Below are 14,834 nucleotides of genomic sequence, written 5' to 3' on the forward strand. Positions count from 1 at the left end.
TATTTCCCGTTAACGTAGAACCAAACGATTTTCCGATTTGCACTGAAACACCAACACGTGTCACAATGCAGACATAAAGTGTTGTAGATCCTTTTTATCGCCAATAGGATAGCGAACAAAGCGTAATCTCACGTTGTTTTCTCCTTCATAAGTGACCATTTCCCTATTTATCTTTTTTTAGAGCGTCATGATAACCGAACGCATGCGCAAGCAGCACCGACAGTAGGCTTTCAGAATATAACACAAGAATCTTTGCATTCTGTCAATTCCTGCCTAATGAATGAAAGCTAGGTAGACGTAATCCGCTGCAAAGCTCCAGAAGCTGCCTACAAAAGGTTCATATCAGTTTATGAGCGGGCTTACGAACAGTTTCAAAGAAAGAATTTTTTAAAACGAACGGTAAAAATCGCAAACCTTGCATCAGCTAAGAATGCCTAAAGCCCGTTCTACATGCTGCGTTTTTCGCCTGCGAATTCCGTCGAACGAACAATCGCACTTGCGGAGTTCGCAATGCCTGGAAATGTCTCCAGGGCCGCCGAACGTCGCGAAATTCGCGCTTCAAGGGCACATTGTTTGCAGACCGAATTACGTCTGCAACGAGCAAAGCATGTTGTCATGTTAAAAAATAGGCTTTATTGTACTTTCTGGTGAAGTTTTTCAGACTGTTTTGCAGTAAATATGTGTTTATTAGAGGTTTCATTTAACAACCGCCAAATATTTTTCAATACACGCAAACATAGCAAAGAAGGTAAACACACCAAGCAACAATGGGTTCGCTTCCTGTGCGTGCCTAGCAAATTCTGGCGTACCTCGGACGGCTCGTCTTCGATTCTGATCTACTTCTTCCAAACTTCTGTGATGTCCGCGACTTTCGCGGACACCGATGAAGCATTCGTTCAAAAGGGCGCGCGACATCATGTCGTGAACACACGTACGTTTGCGTTGGTGCGCCCGAGCTTACGCAGCGCGTATGCAAGCATCGCCATCTGGTTGCTAAGCGTGCAACTTTTGATGCTGTGACCTTCACCTGGCTGCGTTCCTATTGGCCGCAAGTTGCGGCCCCTCTAACACCTCCACGCCGCAAGAGCGGCGTTCGCCGGGGTTGCTCGATCATTCCAAACATTTGGCACTCTGCGGCAGCAACAAAAGAATGTCGTTTCTGCTACATGAGCGGCGCCGCATTTGCGAATTCGCAGAAAAATCGCACCATGTAAAACGGTCTTAAGACGAAACAAAAAGAATAAATTATACAAGAAATTTCTTAAAACAAGTTAACCTTCACATCTACAAAAGTTTAAGCAATATCTTAACAAAAGCTGACCTCGTTTTTTAAAATGAAAAGCGGTGTTACTTGAACAATCATTACAGCAAGATACCAAGTATACCAAAGGCAGTGCCGATGTGTGGAGGAAGATTAACGAGCTACTCATTCCGAGAGTACTGCTGTCCAAGAGCTCGTTTCTCAAGACCGCACCCCTCTTCTCTAGATGTGGCTCATGTGGCTCAGTGTCGACGGGAGGGTCTAAAGAATAATCGATCTCGGAAAGTCACAAAGAACAGTCACTATGTGCGAGTTCAAGAACATAAAAACAGTTCACACACCAAAATTAAATACAAGTCACTATGAAAAGTTCTCACCGCATAAAAGCAGTTCACGCTGCTCTTTCAAGCTAGCTCGCAAGTCCTCTAGTGCGTTAAGTGTAAAATATTCCGACTTAACATATGGAAAAGTCTACTGCGTCGTCTTCTTAGGTGCCCCACAAGAACAAAAAAGAAAGAAGAGCACGAAGCTATGTACAGCCGGAAGCTGTCACTGAGAGTCATTTCCAGGTCCGTGCATGCGTCTACACCAGAAGAGCCTGCGGTTGCCTATACTACTCGGCGCCTCTTCCGCGTCGGGCAGCACGGCCCTCTGCTATGGAACACAGCCTGATTTCCGTTCCTGCGCGTCTTATTGGAGTGTTTATGTATAGATAATCCAGTATAGACAGGGCTGTGTTGCCATGTGGTGAGCATGCCACGTTTCTTGTGGCTTTGGGGCTTTTCACTCCGCTTTCGTCTGATCTTAATCCGTTTACTGGAATGCTTGGGTAAAGTTCTTTTACATGGCGTACCGCTTCGCGGTACAACACGCGTTGTATTCAACAGGCAATCCAAACGGGCAGGTATCGAAAGTGGGAAGGCAATATTTACAAAACTCGCACAGGTCTGGCGAGGAACTGGTCCACTACATTCCGCTGGGGCTGGCACGATGGATGGAGAGGAGACGGGCTGGTGACTTCGGTGAGTCGACGCGAAGTCGCAGTCTGTCCGCAGAGCTGACGAGCTGTGTGCGCCGAGATGCTTCAACCCGGCGTTATGTTCAACGTTCAACCCGGCGAAGAAAGTGGCGGTGCCGATGATTAGCGGCGGGACGAGTTAGCTTGGGCTCGAAACGAGGCCTCAATGCCCGCGCTCCGCATCACCGACACACCGCTCACTCTTGGGTCAGACCACGGCTTCTCCCGGCGGCGTCCAGGGCTGTCGTCTGGCCTACACCACGATGGACGGAAACTTCGAAGGAAGCGCCGGCCACGGACCTCGGGCCCACATCGCGAGGACGCCGTCCTGCTGTCGTCTTGCCCGACCTCTTCCGAGCTCCTTCTTCTTCTTTCTTGCTGACTCTTTTCCTTCCGAAAGGGCTCTACCATCTGCTCAACGGATCGGCCATGACACTAAACCAGGCCCTTCACTACAACTGCCGTGTCCACAAAATGGCACTTGCCGAACTTGCCAAAAAGAAGTTCTTAAGAGTACACATGCCTCCCTCCCACCCCCGCACCTGCGTATCATGCCATACCTAGAAACCCCAAAAGCATATATTTTGAACCAACCAATGAAACTTACGTTCAGACAATATATGTATAAATAATTATTATTATTTAATTCCATCGAGAACCTTAAAGCTCGTGAGGTTGAAAACGTTCTAATCGGTCCACTAAAATACGTAATTATCACTATCTTCCGTATTCTAACTATGTATATTAACTAATAAATTAATATACACTTTAGCATTCTAAACAGGATTTTTTTTTCAAAGCTCATGCAAGTTTTGAAGCTTGTAGTGCTTTTCAAAGGTGGCGATCAAAGTAATACATCCAACTACAGACCTATTTTTATTGTGCTCGTTTTTTTCAAAAGGAATGGAAAAAGTTTTTTTATAAAAGGCTTGGTAACTCTTCCGCAATGTGGTTTTCGTTTCAGTAGGCCCACTGAAACATATCGACTTATCCAAAAAAGAATTTTTCTCGGTTCACTGCAAAATAAACTGTTTGTTGGCGTACTTGTGGACTTTTGGAAGGCTTTTGACCACTGAATAAACATACTCTCCTTCACAAATCAGATGTATATATGGCGTCCGCGGCATCGCGTCTGCTCTTCGTATGTTATATCCAGAACGCAGGTTCCAATTTGGAGCAACAGAAAGGGACGTCTTTACTCATCAAAGAACAACCGCAGAGTTCCGCACGGAAGCATTTTATGCCCAGTAAAACTTATTCTGTATACGAATGCAATGAAATATATTAGCAACAAAAACCACCGTTTTTCTGCGGGTGACACAGGCCCCTTATTTAAAGGCGCAAATATGTCATGTCTACTTTCAACTATAATGGCGTTCGAAAAACTTTGAACTTCCAGGGCACAGCCAATGCCTTACATATACACCGTAAAAACAAAAGAAAACCTATGTCATTTTAATCTAGGCGGATTCTTGTCTCATGTTACCTTAGCATAAAAATGCATAACACAATTACAAAAGTAGCAGACACCGTAACAATATTAGGTCATTTTTTTTTACGAGAACATGAGGTAGGATCTTCACATGTACTCAGTGCTAAGTAAATTAGCAAAATCTGGCGAAATATTTGCCCAAACTCCCTCCTTTTTTTCAGTGTCTCACTGGTATTGTACAATGCGTTGTTCGAATCCCATGTGAATTAGTTCTTCCTTGTCTTGGGCAAAACATGCATAGAATAAACCTGCTACAAACGAAAGCAGTGCTTCATACCTTGCGAACACCAGGAAATCAGTCACGCGTTTAAAATTTAACCTGTTTATCATTGATAATAATTCTGCCCGGCGACGCGTTATAATGAAGGGATTCCTAATTGAGAAGAAAATTTTCTTACAAATGTTAGCCCTTAAACCAAACGCCGGGACTTACTCTTTAAAAAGCTGAAATATCCATATCTTTCCTTTCGCCGTACTGAGGATGTACGGCGGATGATGCGGTGTGCTTCACCAAGGCTGCTAAATCGATTGATTTCAAACGGGTTTTCTCTAGAATGAGCGAGTGCTCGCGCAATACGAGAGTCCTTTCCATGTTCTTTCCATTTCATTATGTAAAAACTGTCGCTGTTTAGGCATATTTTGTTTCCATGTGGATTACTGTTGTGCGTTGCTCTAAATTGTGTTGGATTTTTTTTTGTTGACTCAGATCATACATAGGTGTCAAAGTTGTGTTCAGTTAATGTATAGGTGTTATTTGATAAAGATGGTGTTTTTACTCACTCTTTTATAGCAGCTGAGCGGATGACGCGTCCGTCCCACAAGCGTGTTTCGCTGAGGGCTCGAGGTGTGTCCATGGTGTATGCCTTGTACCCAGGGCGCTCGGGTATCCTCAAGTGAATTTTTTTGCTTTTTGCCCGAGGCTGCCCCCATCACTGCGATCCAAATAAAACTGACTTCACTGGACTTGACTATTCCCTATAGAAATAAAAATATATACCTACAAAAGAGCGTGCAAAAATCTTCAGCACACAACCAGGGTCTTATCAGCACACACCTATAGAAATTTATATCAGACCTTTAGAAATGATTAAAATTTATGCCACTCCAGTTTATTACAAGAAACAGGTCATAATGAGAAAAACAAAGAAATATCTGAAGAACAAGCTTGCTCTTTGAATTACCAAGGCATCTGAAGCAGGACTTAAACCCGGACTAAATATCACACCAAATGTCCCACCAGTTAATTAACGATCGAAAAATATATTGAAACATGTAACGTATATTTTGCCCGAAAAACGTTTCTCCTCGGAAAACCGCTCTGTAGCAGGAGACCAAATAAGCAATAAGGTGTGGCAGCACTGAAATATGGCAGGAGCATTCAGCAGATAACAAATCGTTGACATATCTTACTCAACCAATTTCGTAGAGTTGACATGCTTTAAAGACGGATCGCAAGATGAAACGCACATACGAGGAGCCATTATAATTTTGTATAACGTGGCGTATAATGGTAACCAAACAATGCAAACTTTCGGAGTAAAGCAATTACTTTAAAGCAAAAGGAATCGCTGTTATAAAAGCAATTAAAATACCGCTACACTAGGTACAAAGAAGGGAAGCTACGGTTGTTTCTGATAGCCTGTCCACCCTCAAAGCAAGTAGCAATCCAAATATTCTACACCTAAGAATTGTTTTGATAGAAGAAACGTCGCGCAAAATAGAAACACGGGTCAAAAAACCGTTACCTTAAATCAGAGTTTACAGTGGCACTGTCGGCCACGATCTACCGGATGAAATTTCAAAGGAAGCAGCATAATATGGCTCGAAAATATACTGGCCTATTCTACTGCAACGTAGCAAAACACAGCTCTATATCAGCATCAGAAAACACTAAAATGCTAAGTCACAACAAGAAGCAAATAGGGGTTATGCATTGAGAGAATAAAAATGTTCACAAAATTTCGCCAAGTTTCTCACAATCTATTACAGCTCGCATGTTAATACTGCAAACGCTAGATTTACATTTTACTTTCAAAGGTTTTCCATTACAAATACAAACAAATAAAAATGTAAAATACCAGTAGACATCGGCCACCACTTACAGGACTGCCCCATCAAAGGAAACACACAGAACCACCCTCACTCTCTGAAAAATTCATCTCATAAGCAAAAAACCTGAAACAATGAAAAATCCAGACATCAAAAATTATAGAAAAGACTACAATCCTCATTCGCGGTAATACTAAACAATATTAACCCATCAAGTATTTCGTTTCCAAATTCGGCAAGCACGCAAAATAAGCCTCAAATGACGCGAGAACAACTTTCTGATCTTCGGCAATTTTCTAGCGCGCCTACATAAGGTTATTATCTGCATAATTAACTCCAGTAACAACCGTATTTGTTCATATTGATTCTGGATTGAAAAACGAAACGTACAACTTGAAGGTATTTTTTTACCCGTTATGCCTTGTTGGTACGGAAATTATCTCTATTGTATGAGCCCGTTGAATAAAGTGACTCAGCTAGGAATGCACAAAGATGTTTAGCGTTGCGCACGCTCTGCGCTGTTTGTCAGAAAGCTGAGCCATTTGGTGGTTTTCCCTTTGACACAACGAGCGCGGTAGAATGCAATGTGTCATTGCAAGTCATTACTTCTGATATTTTTTACTCTTTTCCTTGGAGCCGTCACGGTAACCGGTTTCCCCTTGTTGTTACCGACCACTTCACTCAAAGGGTCAGGAAATTTTGATTACTCATATTGACATCTCAGAAAGCATGGGAGTGTATTCCTGAAGTTTTCAGTGCGATATAGGTGTGGACTTCCTTCTAGCCTGATCACCGACAAGGCAGCGTACTTAAAAAAAAACTTCGTAGACTCCAGCGAAACCCTAGGAATTCGTCACGTCCGAACGTCGGCCTACTACCCAAACGTAAACATCACCGAAAGGGACACGACCCGTCGTACGAAAATTGCAACCCTGAAGCAAGCAGAAGCCCTTCCACCAACCGACGCCAACGCTCAGGAAAGGCGGATCAATACAATATGAAAAGCAACTCACCAACTAAGAAGTACTCCTTACAGCTTAGACTCAACGAGGTCATATTCCCCTACCCAGTCAGCCACCCTCACAACTCCCTTGCAATAACCCTTCTTATCTCAACCTGTCCCCTCACAAACCGTCGCACATACGACGCCCAAGCTTCGAAGGCAGCGTTGCCTACGCTTCGCCGTAAATAAGAAACCCGGTGATACTGAAGGTCACCTACATGATTTCCACATAATTCCCAATATGGGCCCAACATGGAGCGCCTAGAAGATTTATTTGTAATGGGTATCAAGCACCACCTTGGAGCCAATATTACTCCAATGAACGCAGAACACTTCGCCATCCTTGACGCCCTTGACTAGTTCAAGTACGATTCCTCCTTTTACATTCCGCCCCAAGCTTCGCATCATAACTGTGTGCTATTAGGCTTTTAAAGAACTTTCTCATCCAAGGTCAACTCGCCCTCCAGTTGACTACATCACTCATCAAATAGACGCATTAAGGAGCCTCAGGCTGTCAGGTCCACATTGACTGGGCCCGAAATATTAACCAGCCGTCTCAGGCAAGCAAGCAGCTTCAGTTGCTGCACCGAAGGCCCTCCCCATGACAGCCTCATGGCACCCGGCGCCGCCAGCATTGTTCCACCCCTGGTATAACTGCCTCGATGATAACCCCACCCTCGCTCCCACAATCAGAATCTCTAAATACAAATAACCTAACACAACTACACCTCAATCCTATCGAAACTCCAGGCCAACTCAGCTCCTTCCCTAACCTAACCCGACCACAAAAAATCTTCCTGAACAAGATCTTCAGCAGCACCTTCACTGTGACAGAGACAATTGCAAAATTGTGTTATCCACAGCATGCTCCCCCACCGCCAATGGGCCAATTGTCACCACCCTATCACAGCCGATCTCAACCACCTCGCCAGACACTGCGAATATTTTCTCGCTTTGGTATATTCCCTGTTATACTTACTGCGACATCACAACTTACATTGACCTTACATGTGTGCTACACGATATCGTCTACAACATTGCCATTTATGCCACTAAAAGCGGCATAGCCCCAGTAATGTAGCCTTGCTGTACACGAGTTATAAATGATGCCTTTTTCAAGACGACCTCTAAAAGAACGGAACCCCCTTTCCTGTGCACGCCCTCTTTCCCCGCAAGCAAAGGCCTACGTTCTACCTGAAGCTCGCCACAGATATGCAGTCTGGCTGGATTTGATACGTGTGCAGTCAACGGGCTTAAAATAACCTTCTAGGCTTCCAGTGGTGCCATTGTTTCCCATCATTGTCATTGTCCTGGTCATCTGCCTTAGCGTCAGCTTTTTCTCTCTTGTCTAACCCTGTTCTCTGGTTACCATACATATACTCTGCTACTGTAAACGTCTTCTCTATTATAATAAACCTACTCTGGAAATAAGTGGGCTGATGTTGCTCATTTAGGCCTCGGTACATCGCTAATTCACATATTGAAGTCAAAAGCCTACGTTTGTTTCACTAGGTACATTGTTTAGGAAAAGCCTGTTCATTTTGCATTCCGTGGGCCCCGGGTTTGAATCTGGGACTCAAATGTACACATATTTTCTTTCTTTTATTACTCTTTGCGCCATAGCCAATTTTTGCGCCCTCATATGGCCGAGGTGACGCCAGAATTTAGCGTAACAACGCCTTTTTATTTATTGTGTGATTGTTCGATTATTGTTCGTTATGTTACTTCCCCCTCCAAATAGCAGCTTTATCCAAGCCCGCGTACGCTTCAACTTGTTTATCCCTCACCATCAAACTGCATGCAGCTGGGGAAGCTGAAGGTATGCATATGTAGGAGGTCTGACTGGACGCCCGCGATTCAGAAATATTCTTTCAGAAAACTGGCTTCGTCAATAACCATAATGAACGTATTGTCGCACATTTTGGCGATTATGTGTTCTTTGAAATGGCGTGTATGCTTTCAAATAATATTTTTGACAAAACGAGAGAGAGAGAGAGAGAGAGAGAGAGAGAGAGAGAGAGAGAGAAAGAGAAACTCTTTATTAGAAAACAGAGTGTTTAGCCATCGTACAAAATCGCCTTCATGCTACTCTGTTAGGGGAGGGGGCAAAGGCAGAAACGCCCAAGAGAGAGGAGGGCAGAAAAGAGATGCAAGATGAGAGAGGGACCAACGAAATTAGGTAAAAGGGCAAGAGCGAAAGTCTCAGAAATTAAAGTTTTTGAATTAGTCCAGTGTCGCCGAGGTACGAAAACAGAAATTTTAGGGCAAGGCGTTGCTTAGAAGAAGGAGGCCAGGGCCCTGAAATGGTTTTTAAAGTCACTGGTCCTGCGTATAACCTATGCGTGCAGTGTTCTGTAGCAAAGTTGATTTAGAGTCCTTGTAGGCAGGACTGTAGAGTAAAAGACGCTCAATTGTGTCTTCCGATGCACCGTTGTTGCAACTGGAATCGGGAGATAGTACAATACGGAAGCGGGAGCTGTTGGTGTACGCTGCATTAAGTCGGAGCCGATGAAATAGTGTTTATAGATGAGGGGGGACTGGTGAGGAAGTCTTGACGACAGCTGAGGGTCAAGGAAGTGGACAAACTTGTGGTGGTGGGTAGGATCTGACCAGATTCTGTTTCTCTCTGAAAGGGCGTAGCGTGCGGCCAAGGTGGAAGCGTCGTGATTGGTAAACAATATTCTTCCCATAATTCGGCAGGTGTGGCCTGCAGAGGCAGCGTCATCAGCTTTTTGGTTTCCTGTTATCCTACATTGACCCGGCACCCACTGAAACATAATATTGTGCCCAGCACCTACTGCAAGGTGGTCTAGATAGGGAATATCTTGAACGGCAAGTTCATATGTGAGGTGCTTGCCGCTCTTAAGGAGGCACTGCAGGGCAGGTTTAGAGTCGGTGAATATGGCCCATTCATTGGTCTCTTGACGTAGGATGTAGCGGATTGCCTCTTTGAGGGAATGTAGTTCAGGTGATGTCGAGGACGTTGGTCTGTCTAAACGGTAGGAGAAGAGTTTACCGGTGGACGGGACAAATAATCCAGAGGAGGAACTTTGAGGCAACGAAGACGCATCAGTGAAAATATCAGCCCTGGTGGAATGCAGCCTGTGCATGTAGTCCAACACCACTTGGAGCAGTTCAGCCTGGGGCGTTATCTTCTTAGTTATCCCTGGGATGCCTAAATCTAGACGAGTACACGCTAATGTCCAGGGCGGAAACTGAGATCGCACTGTTCGCGTTGGTTGCGTTGTTTGGGGAAGGGACAAAGCTCTAATAGCATCTCCGAACCCAGAAATGTGGGCCGCAGTGATCCTGCTCAGACAGGGGGGTGGAGTTTGAATTACATGCCGTAATGGACACGGAGCGACTCCTGTAACATGAGTGCGTGCAGAGGCAAGCACCGAGCTCCAGCGACCGTCCCTGCACCCGAGGAACCTCTGGGTAGCCAAAGACAACTGCGCAGGCTCTTCCGTCACGCCGCTTCTAGCTTCAATTTGTTAATAGGCGCTGCATGGTGTAGTAAGGGAAGACTATAGTGTATGAAGCCATCGATGTAAGCTTTGTGAAGCTGTACTATCAACCCGCAATTGCTGCCCCATCAAGAACCGGCAAGGTACCTCAGAACCTGAGACGTCACAGAGATTCGGGCATACAATCTTCTTATCTCAGGCGACCAGGAGATATTACGGTGGATGATTACGCCAAGATACTTGTGGGTCCAGGCGTACGGGAGGGCTCGCCCACTCAGCAGAATTGGTTACCGATCCATGCGGTTCCTTGTAAACGCCATCTCTGCGCTTTTTTCCTGCAATAGGTGAAGTCCTCGAGCAGCAAGGTAGGTTGAAATGGAGAAGAGGGCCTTCTGGAGACCTTGCTGAGTGGTGCGTCGGAAGCGTGCTGCGTACCAGATACAAATGTTGTCTGCGTAAATCGTGATGTTAACTCCCCGCGGCAAGCACCATTTCAGCTCTATGAGAGTCAAATTAAATAGCAATGGACTTAAAACGGCTCCTTTTGGAACGCCTTTTTCTACGGGGAAATGTGATGTGTCACCGTCCGAAGTGCGCATGAAAAGCTGACGTCTAGCAAGGTAATCATCTATCCAGGCTTAGAGACTTCCTCCAAAGCCATGTACTGCAAGAGCAGTTAGAATGGCTGCGTGTGTGACAGAGTCGTGGGCCGCTTTTTTGTCTAAGAAAATTGCGCTTGGTATGTGGCTAGAATCCAATTGCTCCGTAACTTACGTGATAAGGGTAATTATATTGTCAATCGAGGATCTGTGCATACGGATTCCATTTATCTCTGGCAGGTAAAGGCGTCGGCTTTCGAGGAACCAGGACATACTTATATGTGCCATGTTCTCCATCAGTTCTCCAATACAGTTCAACAGAGCTATAAACCGAAAAGAGGAATCACACGTGGGCGGCCGGCTTGGCTTTAGAAAAGGAGTAATCTGCGCGAGCTTCCAATCAAAGGGCAGCTTACCGCTCACCCAAGAGGAATTGCAGAACTCTAGGAGACGGAGCAGGGCATTTTGAGGCAAGTGCGTGAAGGTTGCGTAACTAACGCCATCCGGACCTGGACACGACTTGTTTTTTTACATCGGAGATTGCTGCTGTCAGTTCTTGTAATGTAAAAGGCAGGTCCAGTGCGGGAACAGCTGATTCTGGAGGCTTAAGAGGTGCAAGTGTAATCAGCGTTGATGAGGAGAGAATCTTGCAATATTTCTCTACGACCGCTTTCAAAGAGGAGTGCTTGTGCAGTGAGAGGGCAACGAAAGGGAGCAGCTGCTTAGGTTGCGTGCGTAACCCTTTGACAGCACGCGAGATGCGCGTCAATGGTGTGTTAGTATTTAACGTTGCACAAAAGTTCATCCACAGTTGTCGCTGAAGCTTGTATAGGTGACGCATTACATGTCTATTAGCCCTTCGAGAAGCGCGTAAATCTTCTACAGATTTTGTACGGAGGGCCTTTCGCTCCACCCGGCGACGAATGGCACATAATCATTGTTACTCAGCGTCATTATTGGTTTGATTCCAGCGTTTTGTTCTCAAGCATGTGGAATTCTGAAAACAGTGAAGTATCGTTGGAATAATTTCGTCATCTCGAGTCGCTGCAGTAATGCAGGTGGGTATGGCTTCCCCGAAGGCTCTCCAGTCTATGCACGCGACCTGTTCTTTGTAAGTGTGAGAGTGCGAGTCACGAGTTGATATCAAAATCGGGTAGCGGTCCCTTCCTCTTGTCTCTAAGTCTGTGCACCATGTGAATATTGCGGAAAAACCAGCAGTAACGAATGATAGATCGATACAGCTGTTCTTTTGGGGGAGTTGAGGAAGGTACGGCTGCCATCATTTAGGGGCTCAAAGCCAAGCCTAATTAAGTGTTCACAAAGCGAGACAGATACTGATTCACATTTCACACTATTAAATTTGTTTTTGCCGTCTCGTCCCTAGCACACTGTAACCACATTTAACTTCTCTGCGTTCATTCACCATTCACGAGCTCATTTGACACCATGACAAGAAATTTATTCTCAAATTGCGACGTTTGCGATTACGGCTTTACCTCCGGTACCTCTGCCTGCGTCGCTCTTCTCGATGGCATGAGTCCTGCCAGGCACTCCACGCGCTTTTGCGAAAGCTTTGAGCAGATCTAACCCAAAGATGTCTCTATCGATGGGCAAGCAAGCCGTTGCGTAGTGAAGTACAATGCAACCGAAATAGCAATATCGTCGAAAACAAGGACTATGATGAGGGCGCCCAAGCCCGCTCACTACCTATACCCACGCGGGAACAATGCGGCAGCCGAAAGCGGCTCATGAAACCGACCTCTTAAGCTGTTCGATTGTTTTCGGGTCGCAACTACTTTTGGCTATTTTCATGCATTTCTTTGTGGGTCCACATTGGGCAAATCCTCGCCTACGTCAAACGTATATCCACATGTGTAAAAAACTGTTGATGCTTCGGAGACGAAAGCACAGGTGCATAAAGAAGGTTGAGGCCGGTTTGTACTGAGGGTGCTGTCCCCGCGTGCAGTCACCTATCTGATCGCACTTGCGCTACTTTCGTAACCACGGAACATTTATAGAACTTTTGGGATAGACAGCAAATCTTAAGTTGCCTTGCTAGACGCCGCGAGGAGGCCATATGCGGTTCCTGACTCCTTTCTTCATCGTGTTTTTTGCAACAGTAGTGTATTCGAAGAAGTGGGTAAGTTAGTTCAACTGCAGCAAGTACTTTATTATGGCGGTAATTTACATCGATGTAATTGAACTGAAGCAGATTAATGTCTATAGATAAGAAATAAAAAGTATGCAACTATTCAAGACATGGATTTTGTTAGCGTTTCGTAGTCACTTACCAAAACAAACAGCCTACTTAAAGCTTGCAGAAAGTACTTCTGCTTTGACTTCTATTCTCGCAAGTGCTATTGCGGAATCCATGCTTATAGTGATGATAATTATAATAGTATTATTATCCGTCAGATTGTTTGCATGGACCCTCCCACGTAAACTTCTCCCAAGAACTTGTAGCTACTTCTGTCGTGAATGCGGAGTGTCCACTCTCTGTTTTCTTTTGTTTTGTTTTTTACTTCTTCATTGAATCTTTGGTCTTCCACTTATTCTATTCGTATCCATTGGTGGCAGTTCCGTCCAACAAGTGTTCCACATATCCGTCTTCTGCAATACATCACACACCCAGCCCCACTACATTTGCCCTATTTCAGCTACAACTTCTTCCAATAGAATTCGCATACGAATTCACGTCGGTATATTCCGGTTTCACTTGACATTTTTGCATTACTTGTTGGGTGGACCTTAGTTTTTCCAAGGTGATTCGACCTCAAGTCGCTGCCCTATATGTTATTGCGGTAACAACGCCAGTGGTTGCCGCTCTAACATTTTCCGCGAAATGTACCTCAGCCCTAACAATCTTCGGACCACAGTTGCTCTAGTTCCTTTCCAGTTATTTTGCTAAACCTTACAAAATATCCCAATGTAGTTATAATCATTACTTGTGCTAGGATTTAATTATCCAGCTTAGAATGGCTTAAAGCATGTTTGTTCGAATTACTAATAAATTCTTTAGGTTCTTTTTTACACCGAAAGAAGGCTCTCCAGGGAGGGCCCTTGAAACGTGTCTGTAAGTGCTGGCAGGACTGACTCATTAGGGCAATATCATCAGAAAATGTCAAACGGCTAAAATATTGTATTCTTACCTAAATTGTACATGTTTCGCAATTAGGTTTTCTAGAATTTCCTTTAGGGTCTAGTGAAAAACGTTTGATGGCGTTATATCTCGTACGCCACAATCTTACTGATACAGACAATTTAAGTCGGCCTTTTAAGTGAACGTCGTTACTTAGATTCCAGCCATTCAATAACAGCTCAATGATTCTACCCCAAGCTGATGGCCACTGAATAAAATGCTTTTTTTTCAGATAGGTAAACTCCATACATAAAGGTTTGTTATACGCCCCGCATTTCCGAAATGCCTGGTTCAGTGCAGTAATCTGATATATTTTCAGAACCTTTGCTAAAGCCTTCTTGCTCCATGCACTGTTGAATGTTAAACGCGTCACTTATTCGAGTAGGTGTGTGGCGGGAATGCCACTAGGACAATCCTCCACACTCGACTGTCTTGGATGCGGCGCGGAAATAGAAAGCAGGAAATAGGAAACATCAACCAAAGGAAATCCTCGAAGGGGTTACTATCCAAACCGCCTTCGCTCTGCCTTCTTCCTAATGTCTCTAATTGGTTCGGGTACCAAAGCCGTCCAGATTGTCCGCAAATGTGCGCCTGATGTCGCTCTAGTCTAAAACAAGAGTTCGGTATCTTTTGGTGCTCCCATCGCAGTCTCAAATCGAGTCCCTCTGGCACGAGTAAGCTGCGCCCCTTCTGTCTTCGGGGGGTGACGTCACGCAGTTCTCTCCGCCACCCCATTGGACAGCCGAGTTTCCATGTGACGCATGACGTGACACGTGAACACGAACCTCGTTGCCAAGCGAAGAGGT

The 14,834-nt window shown here is 44.9% G+C and overlaps 2 protein-coding genes across 5 annotated transcripts in view; one reads left to right on the forward strand and one right to left on the reverse strand.

Moving 5' to 3' along the window:
- LOC144158329 (uncharacterized) overlaps positions 1-14,834 on the reverse strand; it is a 162,734-nt gene that overhangs the window by 138,480 nt on the left and 9,420 nt on the right. For 2 of the 4 annotated variants that reach the window (XR_013320016.1, XR_013320017.1), the window contains exons 1-3: positions 7,821-8,785; positions 5,874-5,946; positions 4,552-4,703 (exon numbers count right to left, since the gene is read on the reverse strand). Coding sequence is in view for 1 of the 4 variants with exons in the window: in XM_077689150.1 (XP_077545276.1) it covers positions 4,552-4,703 (152 nt within the window). In the remaining 3 variants the exon portion in view is untranslated. Of the gene's footprint in view, positions 1-4,551; positions 4,704-5,873; positions 5,947-7,820; positions 8,786-14,834 lie in introns of those variants that run through there. The other 2 variants (XR_013320018.1, XM_077689150.1) reach the window with 2 other exon arrangements.
- LOC144158325 (uncharacterized) overlaps positions 12,783-14,834 on the forward strand; it is a 93,009-nt gene continuing 90,957 nt past the window's right edge. Inside the window, exon 1 of the mRNA XM_077689146.1 lies at positions 12,783-13,029. Within this exon, the coding sequence (XP_077545272.1) occupies positions 12,967-13,029 (63 nt within the window). The 5' untranslated portion in view covers positions 12,783-12,966. The remainder of the gene's footprint in view (positions 13,030-14,834) is intronic.

This window comes from Haemaphysalis longicornis, unplaced genomic scaffold (genome assembly GCF_048455015.1).
Source record: "Haemaphysalis longicornis isolate Haplotype H1 unplaced genomic scaffold, Haemaphysalis longicornis Haplotype H1 scaffold_10, whole genome shotgun sequence".
Lineage (NCBI taxonomy): Eukaryota > Metazoa > Arthropoda > Arachnida > Ixodida > Ixodidae > Haemaphysalis > Haemaphysalis longicornis.